The sequence below is a fragment of the Hemitrygon akajei genome, chromosome 2 (assembly GCF_048418815.1).
Source record: "Hemitrygon akajei chromosome 2, sHemAka1.3, whole genome shotgun sequence".
Lineage (NCBI taxonomy): Eukaryota > Metazoa > Chordata > Chondrichthyes > Myliobatiformes > Dasyatidae > Hemitrygon > Hemitrygon akajei.
Genome location: NC_133125.1, coordinates 79035972 through 79053748, shown reverse-complemented (window position 1 = coordinate 79053748; position 17777 = coordinate 79035972). Strand labels below are relative to the sequence as shown.

Here is a 17777-nt window from a genome sequence, read left to right as displayed (position 1 = left end):
GATGAACGGATGGGAAACATTAGACTGTTAAACATTAAATTTAATTAAACATTAAACGTGCACATTAGACTGTTTCATCAAAATGGATCCCTTTCTCTTTTTATTTTCTTTACTAACCCTAGAGTCAAATTAAGAATTATAAAGCTCAGTCGTTTAATTGCATATGGTGTAATGTCTGATATTCCGTTGTACTGATTTGTAACAGCTGGGTTCATATTGATTGTGAACAAATAGTGCACAACCTCTTATTGATCAATGGACATAAAGTTTTTGGAAATGAGAAGGAACTCTAAAGGTCAGGGAGCATGTATTTGCAGAATAGGAATGCATAATTGAGTACTAACTTAGAACACAAGCTAGGCAGGTAAGAAATTGAGTCGAACAGTGGACCACGTTTTAGATGGTTCCCATTTAAGCAGCTGATGAAGAATGATAGAATAACTTAACAACTAGCCTCAAATAAGGAAAAGCAAATGTCAGTTTGTGTGGTAAAATACTTAAATTACTATCAAGCTTGTTGAAAAATAAATATACTAGAGCACCAGAGATACCTGCTCCTTCGATTTGCATAATGGGATCTTGAGAGAATGTTCACACAGTCTTAGTTTTAATCCTCATTCAAAAGAGAACACTTTTAATAGTGTAGCACTCCTGTAATACTGCACGTGGGTATTAGTTTAGATATTGTGCTCAGTCTGAAAAGCTACTTTTTCACAATCTACATCTTTCTGATTCAGGGGCATAAGAGAGTGGGACTGATGCAACAATATGTCCCAAGGTGTATATAGAACAAACATCAGCCTCAAAAGTGGATTTTAGGACAGGTGAACAAAATATTAACAAATAATACACTTTCAATGTCAGTGGTATTGTAATTTAGCACAAAGAGTAGATGCTGTATTGAAATTCATCCCGCTTACTTCATACGAGTCTGCAACAAGCCAACGTTCCTGGACACCATGCTTAGTGCCAACAGTTGAAGGCAAATTTCTAGACAGTAGGATTTACAACCAAAGAATAAAGGGAAGATTAAGAGAGAATTCAAGGACTTAGATTTTGGCAGCTGAAGGTATGAAGCAATCTCATTAAAGGGTGCTCAAAAGTTTATAATTTGTTCAGTGAATATACATGAGAGATTGAATTACAGAATGAGATAGGGTTTGGAAAACAAGTGCTTAAGATCAAGGCATTGCATCAATCTTTATTTCTTGTTTTCTTTGCATTGATCTTAATCAATTAGATTCCTGTATTTATGCAGAAGCTGTGTGTCTTCAAAGATCAGGGAAACTTGCACAACACTCGACAAATTCCTGTAATGTAGTCTCACTAATGTTCAAATAACATAATTTTGGTACGAGCACAAAGCCAGAAATAATTGTACATCTTTGCGATATTACTGACAAAATACAATAAAAGCTCAAAGGATATAATGCATTTATAATATAGGACTATAAAACATAGGAGCAGAATTAGTCCACTTGGCCATCGGGTTTGCTCCACCATTTCAACATGGCTGATTTATCATCCCTCTGAACCCATTTCTCCTGCACTTCCCCGCGTAACCTTCAACACCCTTACTAAACAAGAACCTATCAACTTCCACGTTAAATATATCTTCCACAATGGCAACGAATTCCACAGATTCACCATGCTCAGGCTAAAGAGGTTGCTACTCATCTCTGTTCTAAACTGACTGTGCTCTTTGGTCCTAGACTCACCTACCCCAGGAAACCTCCTCTCCATGTCCACTCTATCTGGGCATTTCAATGTTTGATAGGTTCCAGTAAGATCTCCCCTCATTCTTTTAAACTGCAGAGAGTTCAGGCCCACAGCCATCAAATGTTCGCTGTAGTTTAACCCTTTCATTTCTGGGATCATTCTGGTGAACCTCCTCTGGACCCTCTCTAATGCCAGCACATCCTTTCTTAGAACATGGCACACTTAAATTATTGGCTTTGCCATCAACTGTTCTGTAAAATCTGAATCAACTCTTCTTCAAAAGGTTGCTGTTCAGTGCACTGAATTTATAACTCATCCCCAAATATTCCTGGATATCCCTAAGGTACCAATGATTAATGTGCCAGGATAAGGGCAGTCACATTGAATGGAACTGACTCATCAGAGAACTGAACAGAAATCAATTCAGCACTGACCCTTAAACCAGTGAGAGTTCATGTCCGTCTCTCCCTAAAGGCTGAACTCAAACAAATCTCTCTTGATACAGAAGCCAAAGCAAACAGCGCTGCAGTCAACTCAAATGGCCGTGCATATTCTTCATAGGTGATGTCAATACTGACCCTGAATAAATTTTTCAACACACTAGTTTTTAAGCAGCATCCTTGTTTTACATACAATCTAAAAAGAGACATTAATAAAATAAAAATGGATATCCAATCTCTAAGTAAGAGAATGTAATTTTTGAAGATTGTCTGCAAGTGATAACATTTATATAGAAAGGGATGGGCCAGTTTTCCCATTGTGTCTGTGCCAGTTTGTAGCACTGTAGGAAATCAACAGGTCAGGCCATGTCTATGGAAGGAAATAAACTGTTGACAATTCAGGGTAAGACCCTTCATCAGATCCTGACTCATACATTCATTTTTATTTAATCACATGTAACCCCTGGGTCGCCTCAGTCATCGCTCAAACTCGTTCTAGTCTAGGGGGAGCAGCCTTCGGCCCCGCCAAACTGGGTAATCAGCTGGTGTGGATGCTGTGTGATGTCCCCGCCTCGCCCAAAAACAGACAGTACACCTTATGCGATTAAATGAGTACAATTTATAAAGATTACTATAACTAAGCGATTACTAACGATACAGTATATATGAATAAGAGAAAAAAAAGAAAAGGCGCCAAACTTATCAAAGTCCAAACCACTTCGTGCACAACCGTTGGAGCTCTATTACTGAAGTCTTCTGGCCACCATTCGATCCCCTCCGACTTCCTCGACCCGCCTCCTGGGACCCCCACGGTGGTCGACCAGCCGCTCCACACTCCTCTGTCTCCGTCTCCTCTCCTCCCCGAAAACCTTGGGCCGGGGACCGTCGCCCAGCTTCCAGCATCCTGTCCTCTCTCTCTCTCACTCCATCGCGCCGACTCCCCAAAATCCCCGCCAACAATCAGTTTACAGTCCCAAACAAGCTTCCAGCACTTATCATAACAAAGACGCTAGCATTCCTACTATTAACACAGGCGCCAGCATTCCTACTTTTAACAAAACAAAGACGCCATTTTGATTACATACACAGTAACAAAGAAAAAGAAACCCCCGTTACACTCTCCCCCCACCAAATAAAAGTCATGTCCTCATGACTATAAGATAACTCGTCACCTTTCCTGCCAACACACCGTAACCCAAGCACAAGCAGTGACATCTCCTCCCCACACAGTAACCCTCACGCCCTGTTCCTTAGGCGCTATATAGGCCAACTATCTGGGCGTTTCCTAACCCTTCTGAGACCTCCGTACCCCCCTCACCTAAACCCTTAGGCTAGGACACAGCTGGGGATACCTTGGGTCCACTACCAACTCCTCTTTCAACCTCTCACTCATGCCCCACACTGCACACAGCTAACCCTCCCCACTACACCTGACTCAGTGGAAGAAGGGCCAAAGGTCTCTTCCTCAATCGAGGGAAAGTCAGCAAAAGGCAGCATGTACCACATATCCAGCACATCAGCCTTTGAATCCGTATTCTTCCTCATTTCTTTGATCGGTAGCTGCTGTTTGATCTTCTCCAAACGGAAACACGTGGCCTGCACTGCTCCTGCAGTCTCTTCAGCCTCCTGCAATTGAGATTATCATCTTCTCTGGCCCCTGGCTCAGCAGTTCTGACTCCCGCATCCCGGCCATCTCAATCTGGAATGCAGTTACTCCAACAGCTTCTTCCACCCCGACATGAAAAGCAGCAGTTAAAGATTGGTCACCCTCCAGTTCAGTATTCACTGTACTTCTCTCCAGCTTCTTTTTTCTCCTCATGACTTCTTCCAGATCAACCTTCAGGTTTTGCACTTCATTTGAACTGTTGATGGTCATCTTCAGGTTCCCTTCAAGCTACCGCTTCCCCCTTCCAAGATTTGTCCGCAATTTCTTCACCTCCGCAAGCTCCCTTCTCCAGGCTCTCAGTTTGCTGTGGCCCTCAGTCAAACAACTTTCTTCGTTCTCTCCAACTTGTACGTCTTTCAAATGGTTCCAGATCACTCTCTCCGGTCTCTCAGTCTTCATTTCAAACTTGATTCCGTAGAGACAGACACTCACGAGCTGTGACCTTCGCCAGCCCTGGCACGTGTCCAGAAAACACTTTAACTCTGTAGTTCTCAGCCGCTCCTGCAACGACCTCACTTCATATTCTCCTGAGGCAAATCCAAATACCAGGAGATCATCCACACACGTCAAAATTCCAAACGCCTCCACACCCCCATGATCTTCCACATGCCCTGCAGGAAGGTTGCAAGGGGTCCGGAGATACCCTGTGGTATCTTTTCGGACTGGAAGATTCCTAGGGAACTTATAACCACCGTCTTCTCCTTGTCGGCCTCACTCATCGGGATCTGACAACATCCACTCCTCAGATCCAGCACCTTAAACCTCTTCGCACCACTCAGATAGGCCATCGCCTCTACGGCCCAATATAATCCACACACACGCTGCCTACGTCTGCCACGCTGTAGGGGCCAGTCGCCGCAACCTCTGCCTCACCGAGGTGTCTTCAGCAGTCAACTTCCCTCCCTGGTGGTATTTCGCAGCGTCCACTAAGAGGGTCTCACCCTCAGATACTCCTCCAGGCCATACCACCACCGGCTCTTGTTTGAATTCGGTATCGGCCCAATGCTGCTACACACGTCCGCACAAGCAGCTCGAAACTCTGGGTGCATCGATAATGCCTCCAAACAGCGCTCACCCGCCTCCTCCGGGCAGGCCCCCAAGCGCACCAACAGGATATTGGTTCTCTCCAGAACCGAAACGCTGCCCGTCTCAACAGTGTCCGGACACATCAGCATTAACGATTCACGAACCTCAGTCACCTCCACATTTGCCTCTAAGAACTCCATTTTCACTGACCAACAACCGTCGTCTTTATAATCACCGGCACTGGTACCCCAAATCTCCAGTGCCGTCAATGTCATCAAGGGTAAATGCTTCCAATAACGGTTATAACACAAACTGTACAGCAACTTAACCGGTGCCCCGGTGCCGAGGATGGCTTTAACTTAACTTCCATCCATCCGTAACAACACCTGAGTGTGTGGTCCCTCTAAGCCTTCAGGAATAGGGTCTGGTCCTTGCGGGAGTTCCTTGGTACATTGCTGGGAACGTGCTCCCCCAGAGACCCCAAGCCGTTCCCCCACTGGGCCTCGTCTAAGTTTCCCGACACCTCTCGGATCAACGGAACAACTGATCCCCTTGACAAATCCCCCTGTCTCCGCAAGCAATTTATCTGCCCTCCTAACCAAAAGGGATACCCTAAAAACTTCCCACCAATCTCCTGCCACGGATATGATAAGCCCCCCCAGCTGCGGCATTTGACTTCCAGTCGAACCACACGCATTTTCCCACACTTTCACATAACCGACAGCTGTCACCTCGAGGTAATTGCGCCCGACAGTTCTAACAATGCTACCAGCCCGCCTACTCAAACTTTCAACCAATCCCTGTCGCTTTCCCTCAGCCAAGCACTGCCACTCACCCAACAACTGAGAGGTCTGCTCCACCCACGTCTCTGCCCCTTTAGGGCTGGACATTATTCCAACAACCGGGCGGAGCCCACCACTGCTGAAACATTCCAACCTGTCACTCCTCACTCTCCAAACAGTATGGACAACCCATGGTACCACCACCATTTCGTCAGCGCTAGTCGAAACTCGAACAACGACCTCCGGGCTACCAACAGCAGCCACCCCACCCAACACACATGCAGAGATAACCGGCAATCGCACACCCACAAAGGCACACCAGCTCTTCGCCGCAGACATAATTTAAAGAGGGCGATCACACAGCTTCCACAGAAATCAATCCCGGACCAGCACCCCACAATGTAACCCCTGGGTCGCCTCAGGCATCGCTCAAACTTGTTCTAGTCTAGGGGGAGCAGCCTTCGGCCCCGCCAAACTGGGTAATCAGCTGGTGTGGATGCTGTGTGATGTCCCCGCCTCACCCAAAAACAGACAGTACACCTTATGCGATTAAATGAGTACAATTTATAAAGATTACTATAACTAAGCGATTACTAACGATACAGTATATATGAATAAGAGAAAAAAAAGAAAAGGTGCCAAACTTATCAAAGTCCAAACCACTTCGTGCACAACCGTTGGAGCTCTATTACTGAAGTCTTCTGGCCACCATTCGATCCCCTCCGACTTCCTCGACCCTCCTCCTGGGACCCCCACGGTGGTCGACCAGCCGCTCCACACTCCTCTGTCTCCGTCTCCTCTCCTCCCCGAAAACCTTGGGCCGGGGACCGTCGCCCAGCTTCCAGCATCCTGTCCTCTCTCTCTCACTCCATCGCGCCGACTCCCCAAAATCCCCGCCAACAATCAGTTTACAGTCCCAAACAAGCTTCCAGCACTTATCATAACAAAGACGCTAGCATTCCTACTATTAACACAGGCGCCAGTATTCCTACTTTTAACAAAACAAAGACGCCATTTTGATTACATACACAGTAACAAAGAAAAAGAAACCCCCGTTACACACAGATGCAGAGAGGAATAGGGCCTTCCGGCCCTTTGAGCCACACTGCTCAGTAACCCCCACCAACACCAATTTAACCCTAACCTAATCATAGGACACTTTATAATGAACCTGGTATGTCTCTGGACTGTGGGAAGAAACTTGAGCACCGGAGGAAATTCATGCATTCCATAGGGAAAATGTACAGAGACACATTATAGGGGATGCTGAGGTTGAACTCTGAACACCAGTGCCCTAAGCAGTGATAGCATCGTGCTAACAGCTTACGCTATTATTTCCTTTTGTAAATTTTCATTGATATTGTTTCTACCACCATACAAATGGTAATTTCCAGAATAAACACAATTTCTGCTAAAAAAAAATGTCTTTCCCAGCCACTCACTTGTATCATTGATATCAAAATCTATGTCCCTGATCCTTGAATCACTTAGTGCTGGGTACAGCTTCCCTCTATTTATCCTGGCGAAACTGGTCATTATCAATTACACCTCTATCAGATCTCATCTCAGCCTTCTTTGCTTCAATGTTAAGAAGCCAGACTTCTCCAGGGGTAACCTTATCAATAGAATCCTTCATCCCACATCTACTTTCAAAATACCAGGGAAAAATGTGTCTGCGGCCACAGGAGCTAAAGGAACTGAATGGACAGGAGGAAAAAAGAACAATAAAGAGAGGATACTCTCACTAAAAATGCCATATTGACCAGAAACAACATTCTGATTTACATCAGATTCCCCTCACTTTCATTTCCCATTGTTGGATTTGAGGAAATCTTCCAAATTTCATAAACTTAGAACATAAATGGTGCCCACGATGTTATACCGACTAATATAAACCTACTTCATGATCGATCTAACTTTTCTCTCCCACACAGCCCATAACGTCCATCCACATGCCTATGTAAGTCTCCTTAATGTCCCAATTATATCAGCCTCTACCACTCCAAGCAGTATGTTCCAGGCACCCTGATGTACCATCAATAACTCACTCTGAGACATAAGAAGCAAGGTATCGGCTTTTATTGACTGGAAAAATGAACAACACTACATCCTGTAGAATGAGGCCGGACATCAGGCCTCAATCAGCTTTATACAGGGGTCTGTGGGAGGAGCCACAGAAGCAGTCAGCAGGGGTCTGTGGGAGAAGCCACAGGAGCAGTCCAGACAGGTATATGTAGTTCACCACACACCCATCACTCTCTGTGTAAAAACAATGCTACCATGAATGTCTCACCTAAACAGATTCTACCAATAACCATAAACAGATGTCCCCTGCTACTGGCCACTGCTGCTCCAAGGGAAAGGTGCTGTTCTCTAGTCTGTCTATGTCTTGCATAATCTTACACGTAGAACATAGACCAGTACAGCCCAGAAGCAAGCCCTTTGGCCGACAGATATCTGCCAAACCAATTAAGTTATTAGTCAAGTGACAACTGAACAAATCTCTTCTGCCTACACAATTTCCATATCCTCAATTTTCTTCACATTCATGTGCCTATCTAAACATCTCTTAAAGGTCCCAAAAATATATATATTCTGCCTCTAACACCAAACCAGGCAGTGCGTTCTAGGCACTCATTGGTCTCTGTGTATTAAAAAAACAACTTACCCCTCACATCTCCTTTAAAATTACCCCTTCTCACCTTAAATAAATGCTCTCTGATATGAGACATTTCAACTCTTGGTAAAAGATAATGTCTTTCTACTCTTCCTACGCCATTCATACTCTTATAAACCCCTATCAGATCCTCTCCCAGCTTCTCCTCACTGGAGAAAGCAACCATATTATCTAATCTCTCGTTACATCACATGGTAATCTAGGCAGTATCCTGCTAAACCTCTCCTGCACCCTCCTTCCTATGATGGATGCCAAGAACTGTATGCAATATTCTAGATGCAGTCTAATTAGAGTGCTAAAAAATTGCAAAATAACTTCCTGACTTTTGAAGTCAATGCCCCACTACTAAAGGCAAGTATGTCATATTCTTTCTTAACACCCTATCAACCTGTGCAGCCACTTTCAAGGAGCTACATTTGAGCTGTTACTCCAAGATTATTCTGCTCATCCACCCTGTTAACGGTATTGCCTTTACATTTTACAAAGTGCAACACTTCACTTTAGTTCAGATTAAATTCCATCTATGGTTTCTCTACCTGTACCTGCAACTATACACCTCTACCACTGTCCTGGCTAAGGTGAAAGAGCATGGATATCAGAGAGCAGTTGGTTAACAAGTAGGAAGCAGAGTGCAGAGCTAAAGGATAATTACCAATTCATCAAAAGTGCAAAGTGTTGCTTCAGAGAGGCCAGTGTTGTGAGCATTCACTACTTTGATCTAAAGTCAGGAATATAAGACAGCAGATTTGGGACTAGAGTTAAAATTTATGAGGAACTGGAAAATACAAAGATATTAATAAACTTTCATTAAGTGTTTAATACACAAGAAAAAAAAGCAGGTCACATAATATAAAACATTGACCATGGAGGTGAATGCAAACTTAGTGAGTCTATACAGCATACCAGTAAAACATACAATGGCAGGAAATTGAATTTCTCGGACCCAAGTTTCTATCATAAAATTATATACTACAAAAAGTGTCTAATCATCTATTTTTCACTTCAATCTCATTCTTTTAAGTTTTCTCCTGGTCCACTGGATGTTTTATTCCCCAGCATTTATTCATTCTCTTCTGAAAAGCATTAATGATAATGTATACTATTACCTGTTCATTTTTAATGGCCTCTGGTAATTCCTTAAATTTACAACCTCCAATCTCTGACCTTAATACCATTGGGATTCACTTCTTTTGAATGTAGAGGATTTCCAAACCCTTTCCTTAACTTTTTCTATATAAAGAAATAATAAACTGAATATAGAGTTGCACTAATCACATGAAGTGGCAATTTTGGCCAATGTACAGATAAATCATTGGGATTCATTTGGACATTGTTATAGCTTAGAACAGAAAGGTAACAAGAAGTTTGCATATAACTTTGATCAAACCATACTCATGCACAGTTCTTGCCAATATTAAAGAAATGATGTAGGAGATGCAAGAGATTTGCAAAGATGATATGGATGCCACATTTGAGAAGTTGGGATCATCACAAAAGACTAAAATAGCTATGTTTATTTTCTATTGGTAAAAGAAAGCGAAGGCTGGCTTGAATTTCTGACCAGGTATGCATTTTAAGCCAATAACCCTTATTAGGTTTACTCTGTAAGGAATATAGTCAACTTCGAAATTGAACAATTGTATTCCAACACTAATTAAGTCAAACATCAGGAGCTGAGTAGAACTGGGCGCCAGTAGTCCACTACATTCCCTGCACAACTGACCAAATATGACTTGCTTTTCAGACATTATTTGCTGTGTAAAATTCAGAAATATTAATTAGTTTCTTCAATTGGTCTTCCTTCAGTCACACTAGTGTAAGTGGCTATCTTATATGACAAAGAATAGATAAATATACCAGCTGGCTTTGGTACATGTCTCTTACTGATTAAACAAAAATAATCCTGGATTTAAAATCACACATCAGAACCTTGAGCATGCATACATAATCTCCATGGGCCAATTTATTATAACTAATCCTTAGCTCATTGACATCAGTCTGAGGACTGCAGTCCAAGATTTGGAGGTGGTGTTGGAAGCAGACAGCCTACACATTGGAAGCAAGAAGAAGGGGAAACATGAATGTCATTGGTCAGCATTTCTTCTTTTCATTCAAAGCCTCTGGACAATAGTGATAAGCCTATTACTCGACACTTTCCTAATTGTTCCCTTGACCCAAAAGACAATGAAAGGTCTTTTTCAGAGTAGCAAGTTTAAAGTAACAACATATCTGAGAGCTGGATTGAGCAGATAGTCAAAATCAGGTGCAGACTGCTGATTTCCCTCCCTAAGGAACATTAGTAGATAAGCTGTGATTTACATTGACTTGGCGAATTTGTTAACACCAATATCAGATTAATATTCCTGTATTTAGTTAACTTTAACTTCAACAAACCTCTGTTGTCATGATTGAAGTTGTACTCATTTCTAGGTTACTCAACATTTTATAGCCAATTTGAGAACTTAACCACCATGCTTTAAATTTTACATGAGATTACTACAGTATACACTTGCTCCAGAACATTTGTCAGTGAGTTTATTGATCATATGTATCAGGTTGGACAGATGATCTCTGATTTACTTTAAATATTGCCAATATTTCATTCCAGGGATTTAGTATCGCTTCCATTTGCCTGGCTATATTGCACTGTAAAATAGAATGTTATTCACATAATGAGTAAGGTGAAGTGTATTTACCTGTCTACAATTCCACAAAGGTCTACTTGTAGGTCACTGAAGTTCCCATGCAACCCTTGCTGTACCAGGATGAGATCTGCTGGCTGATTGTCTATGAAGATGAGTCGCATGCAGCCATGAAAAGCACCAAAGGGGTTTGAACATCCATTGTCACTGGCAGCTTCAGGGCAGCCTTAGGAGCACAACACAGGCATAACAATTAGAAACAATGCTAAGGCAATGATTAGTGTGAGACACTTAGACAAATATCACTGGCCATAGAAATAGTAGTTGCTTTCATCGGATCTTCTTTGATTTCCTAAATACTTAAAAAACAATAATAAGGCCATAAAACCATAAGTATGGCAACAAATTTTACAGATTCACCATACTCTGGCTATAGAAATTTTTCCCATTCTTCATTCTAAATTGACATCCCTCTCTTCTGAGGTTATACTCTCTGGTCCTAGACTTCCCCACTATGGAAAAAATCCAACATATCCAATCTATCTAGGCCTTTCTACAAGTGATAGGTTTTAATGAGATTTCCCCCTTATTCTAAATTCCAGCTAGTACAGCCCAGAGCCATCAAAATAATCAAATGGTAAGTTTTTCATTCCCAGAATAATTTTTGTGAACTTCTTTTGAATATTCTCTAATGTCCATACATACTTTCTTATGGTAAAGGGCCCAAAACTGATCACAATGCTCGAAATGAAGCCTCACAAGTGCCTTGTAAAGCCTCGGCCTTACTTCTTTGTTTTTATACGCTAGTCTTCTTGAAATGAATGCTAACTTTGCATTTGTTTTCCTCACCACCGACTCAATCTGCAAGTTAACCTACAGGAAATCCTGCACAAAGTCCCTTTGCACTTTGTATATTTAATTTTCGCCCAATATAGAAAATATTCTGCACTTTTATTCCTTCCACCGAAGTGCATGACCATACACTTCCCATCAGCCACTTCTTTGCCCCATTCTCCCAATCTGTCCAAATCCTTCAGCAGATGCCCTGCTTCCTCAACACTACCTGCCCCTCCATCTATCTTCATATCATCTGAAAACTTTGCTACAAAGCCATCAATTCCATCATCCTAATCATTGCAATACAATGGAAGAAGAAGCGGTCCATACACCTACCTCTGTGGAACACCACTAGTCATCAGCAGCTGATAAAAAAAGGCTCTCTTTATTCCCAATGTGTACACCTGCCAACAGCCATTGATCTATCCAGGCTCCTATTTCCTGTAATACCACAGGCCCTTGTCTTGCTAAGCAGTCTAATGTGTGGCAGCTTGTCAAAGAACCTCGAAAAATCCAAGTACACTGCATCCTGTAATTCTTCTTTGTTAATCCTGCTTGCTATTTCCTTAAAGAATTTCAACGGATTTGTCAGGCACAATTTTCCTTTAAGGAAATCATGCTGACGTTGGCTTGTTTTCATACATGCCTCCATTTACCTTGAAACCACATCCTTAAAGATCAACTCCAACATTTTCCCACCAACTGAGATCAAGCGAACTGACCCATAATTTCCTTTATTTTGCCTTCCTCACTTCTTGAAGAGTGGAGTGACATTTGCAATTTTCTGGTCTGCTGGAATCTAGTGATTCTTGAAAGATCATTACTAATGTCTCCACAATCTCTCCAGCTACCTCTTTCAGAACCCTGCAGTGTAGTCCATCTGCTCCAGCTGAATTATCTAACTTCAGACCTTTCAGCTTCCTTAGCACCTTCTCCCTAGTAATAGCAACTGCACACACTTCTGCCCCATGACACTCTCGAACTTTTGACATATTGCTAGTGTCTCCCACAGTGAAGTCTGATGCAAAATACTTATTCAGTCCACCTGCCATTACTACCTCTCCATTATTTTCCAGTGGTCCAATATCTACATTTGCCTCTTTTACACTTCATATATCTGAAAAAAAATTGGTATCCTTTTGATATTATTGCCTAGCTTACCTTCATTATTTAATCTTTTCCCTCCTTATGGCTTTTTAGTTGCCTTCTGTTGGTTTTTAAAAGTTTCCCAAACCTTTAACTCTGTACTTATTTTTGTTCTACTATATGTCATCTCATTTGCTTTTACGTCGGCCCAAAAAGTCAACTGCACTCTTTTCCATAGATGCTGCCTGGCTGCTGAGTTCCTCCAGCATTTTGTGTGTGAGGATCTTTTTACCCTTGTAATTTCTTAACTCTACCCACAGTGATCCTCCATTTTCCAATCCTCTGTCACCTCTCTTTAATGATTTGATTTCACTTTCATTTTTTACTCACAGAGCCAGACCACTCCCTCTGCCTACCTGCCTGTCCTTTCAACACAATGTGTATCCTTGGATATTAAGCTCCCTATCATAATCTTCTTTCAGTCTCAACTCCGTGATGCCCACAAAGTCATACCTGACAATCTCTAACTGTGCTACAAGGTTATTCTGTTCTACCTTATTCTGTCTACTACTTCCATTCAAATGTCACACCTTCAGTCCTTTATTCATTACCCTTTTCATTTCTGTCCCATTCACATTGCTACCATCAGGAAGGAGGTACAGGAGCCTCACAACCCACACCACCAACTTCAGGAACAGTTATTGCCCCTCAACCAACAGGCTCTTGAACCAAAGCAGATAACTTCACTCATCTGCACTCACAACAACACTATGGACTTGGTTTCAAGATCTCTTCATCTCATGTTCTTGATATTTATTTATTATTTCATTGATCCTTTGTATTTACTGTGATTGCCCGCAAGAAAATAAATCTCATGGTGACATATATACACTTCGATAATAAATTTACCTTGAACTTTGAATTCACAAATAATTCTCAGCAAACTGACAGTTTTGGTACTGTTTGGATAACGGAAGCATAAACTGCAGAGAAGAGCAAGATTTGAATCTGAGAATCACTGTTGTATCGAGTCTTATACCTTTTGCCTGTTAAACTAACCCAGCTCTTTATGAAGAATTTTCCACATTCCAGAAATTGGGAGGCAAATGCACATCTACCTGCCTTGCTGCAATTCCTGAGAATTTCATTCTACCATTATTAAAAGTGTTGTTTAAAAAAAAAATCTCTCAGGATGGTAACTATGTTTTTGCATAGTCTGAGCATGGTCTGCAGAAAGCAGAAGAGTTCTGTTAACGTGAACATTATAGATGGCCTCAATTGGATATTGCTGATTTATAAGGCTATAAAATGGCAATATATTAAACCAAACAATTAATCAAGATAATTTATAGATGTAGAGCAGGTAATCTGTCTTACCACCAAAATAATAACTGCTTCCTGAATTAATCTGTGCGTCTGAATGAACAGTCGAGATAGGTTCCTTGTCCAGGCTGATGCTAACTTGATTCCTCCTCACACTGAAATGAATAGAATGCCATTGCCCATCATTCAGCTTTGAACCTGCAAAGTACAAATTAGATCATCATAAGATTAAAGGAACGGCTGTTAAAAGCAAGATGAAGTAAGTGTGATAAATGCTGAGGGCATCTCACACTGAGCTATTCACAACGGCTCTTTACACAAATTCTTATTCAGAAACCAGCAGCTTTACATCCACATTTGAACATTAGTGCTTCTGTAATCCTGCATTTTTGCAGGAGACAGGGTGGGAGGAGGAATAGTCTAGGTAGCTGTGGGAGTTAGTAGGTTTGTAGTAGACGTCGGTGGATAGGCTGTCTCCAAGCCTACACCGGTATCTGTCCTCATCTTTTCTTGCGTTATATCGACGACTGCATTGGCGCTGCTTCCTGCTGAGCTCGTCGACTTCATTAACTTCGCCTCCAACTTTCACCCCGCCCCCAAATTCACCTGGTCTATTTCCGACACCTCCCTCCCTTTTCTACATCTTTCTGTTTCTATCTCTGGAGACAGCCTATCCACCAATGTCTACTACAAACCTACTAACTCCCACAGCTACCTAGACTATTCCTCCTCCCACCCTGTCTCCTGCAAAAATGCTATCCCTTTCTCTCAATTCCTCCTCCGCCGCCACATCTGCTCTCAGGATGAGGCCTTTCATTCTAGGACAAAGGAGATGTCTTCCTTTTTTAAAGAAAGGGGCTTCCCTTCGTCCACTATCAACTCTGCCATCCATCGCGTCTCCCGTATTTCATGCAGCTCTGCCCTCACCCCATCCCCCCGCCAGCCAACCAGGGATAGAGTCCCCCGATCCTCACCTATCACCCTACCAGCCTACAGATCCAATGTATAATCCTCCGTAACTTCCGCCACCTCCTACGGGATCCCACCACCAGACAGATCGTCCCCTCCCCCCCCACTCTCGGATTTCCGCAGGGATCGCACCCTACACGACTCCCTTGTCCATTCATCGCCCCCATCCCTCCCCACCGACCTCCCTCCGGGCACTCATCCCTGCAAACGGAAGAAGTGCTACACCTGCCCCCACACTTCTTCCCTCACCACCATCCCAGGCCCCAGACAGTCCTTTCAGGTGAGGCACCACTTCACCTGCGAGTCAGCTGGGGTGATATATTGTATCCGGTGCTCCCGATGTGGCCATTTATACATTGGGGAGACCCGCCGCAGACTGGGAGACCGTTTCGCCGAACACCAGCACTCAGTCCTCCAGCAGTGGCGGGATCTCCCTGTGGCCACACACTTCAATTCCATAGACCACTCCCACTCCGACATGTCTGTCCATGGCCTCCTCTACCGTCAAGATGAGGCCACACGCAGGTCGATGGAGCAATACCTTATCTCCTGCCTAGGTAGCCTCCTACGTGCCGGCATGAACATCCAGCTCACAGACCTTCGTTGATACCCCTGCCCCCTCTTACCCCCATCCCTATCTATTATTTTAGTCTGATTCTCCTTTTCTCTCTTTTTCCCCCCTCACTATAATCTCCCCCCAGCCCTACCTTTCTTTTCTTTTATTTCCCATAATTCTCCACCTTCCCCCTAGCCCATTTCCCTTCAGCTTATCACTTCCCAGCTCTCTACTTCATCCCTCCCCCACTTCTTATCCCTCCTCAACCATCCCATGTTACTTCACTCCTGATGAAAGGTTTCCGCCCGAAATGTCGTCACTACCTCCTCCCATAGATGCTGTCTGGCCTACTTGTAGGAACCATGTAGGAACCATAGCCAGTCTCCTGTCTTGTTTCCACCCCGAATCCAATGGCTGGACTGAGAGAGTGAACCAGGAGTTGGTGACAACCCTGTGCTGCCTTGCCTCTTCCAACCTCACAACCTGGAAGTCCCAATTGGATTGGGCAGAGATCGCCCACAAAAAATTTCAGTTGTCCTCCATGAGTATGTCCCCCTTTGAATGCCAGAAGGGATTCCAGCCCCCGCTGTTCCCTGACCAGGAGTTCCCTCTGATGAACAGCAGATCCAGCCTATAAGCTCACCTGGGGATGAGCCAGAGCTTCTCTGTTGCCCTGGCCCATAAACAACATGCCTGGTATACTGACTGACTCTGCCGAAAGGTAAGATCATTCAAACCAGGAGAGGAAGTCCAGCTGGCATCAAAGGATCTCCCCCTGAAAGTTGAGAGCTGCAAATTGGCTCTGCACTACATGGGACTGTAGTGGAAAAGGCTGTCAACAAGGTCTTGTACAGATTGCATCTGCCAGCATCACTGGAGATCCCAGTATTCCATGTTTCCCAGCTCAAGCTGGTTACTACCTCTCCCCTGGCTCCAGTTACCCCACCTTGGACTCATTCCCACTTGGTAGATGGTTCCCTGGTCTAGACCGTGCAGTGCCTCCTGGCATCTCACCGGGTATGTGGTAAGGTCCATTACTTTGTGGATTGGGAAGGGTATGGTCTTGAAGAATGTTCTTGGAACACGGAGAAGGATATCTTGGACAAGTCATTCTTCCAGGACTTCCAGCGAGCACAGGTCTGAGGTGCCTCAGGGGTGCACCTTGGGAGGGGAGACCTGTCACAACCAAAGACTCGGCTGCAGGTTCTACAAGCCTCCATAGGCAGGCTGCTCCACAGATTCGGCAATTGCACTCTTGAACGCTTGCATTTGGCCTTGCCTGAGAAAGTGGACTATCGAGTCGACTGACACTGAAGACTAACAGAATTCATTTTGTATTTAGACATTCCTTTCAGCTGCGGTGATGGCATCTAGTTGTCCATTTGAGAGTTTTAATTAACGGCCCTGCTTGGCTTAGCCTTTATTGTTTTCTTTTCCCCTTAATACCTTGTTCTCATTAAAGTCTGTGAACTATCAACCCACTTCAGTGTTTCTCTCTCCACACTTGGGTCATATCCGAACATACTGACAGATTAGGCATGGACTAGATGGGCTGAAGAGCCTTTATCTGTGTGGTAGTGTTAAATGACTATGACTCCATGATATGGTGTAAGAACCATTGAACAGGTAGCATCGTTCCTCTTTCTTAGAATTTTAGGATGACAATGTGGCACTGTATTGCCGACCTGATTAGCCAGCGTAGACTAGAGATAAGGTAAACTAATGGATTGTGTCAGCTTTTCAGAAGCAAAACTTGCTGAGGCATCAAGGTAGCTTTTGAATAATAAATCAGGGACATAGATAAAATACAATAAATTGAACAATTTCCTGAACTGTCAGTTACTCTCTGTTCCCATGCAATGATAAACTATTAGTAGAGATCACAATACATTGCAATTTCCAACACTTCGAAATCTTTGTTCAAACAGAAAACAATGCTAAACATTCATATTGCAATTTTTACAAAGTGACAGCAAAATTGGTGGATATTTTTCATGATTGATGTAATTGTAAAATGTAACTAGAAATGGTGTTTTGTGTTTTGAGCTACATAC

The 17777-nt window shown here is 43.2% G+C and overlaps 1 protein-coding gene across 2 annotated transcripts in view; it reads right to left on the bottom strand.

The window, feature by feature from the left end:
• LOC140714284 (contactin-associated protein-like 5) overlaps positions 1 to 17777 on the bottom strand; it is a 1700882-nt gene that overhangs the window by 873634 nt on the left and 809471 nt on the right. For both annotated transcript variants that reach the window (XM_073025370.1, XM_073025379.1), the window contains exons 9-10: positions 14253 to 14396; positions 11007 to 11178 (exon numbers count right to left, since the gene is read on the bottom strand). In XM_073025370.1, coding sequence (XP_072881471.1) covers positions 11007 to 11178; positions 14253 to 14396 — 316 coding nt within the window. The remainder of the gene's footprint in view (positions 1 to 11006; positions 11179 to 14252; positions 14397 to 17777) is intronic.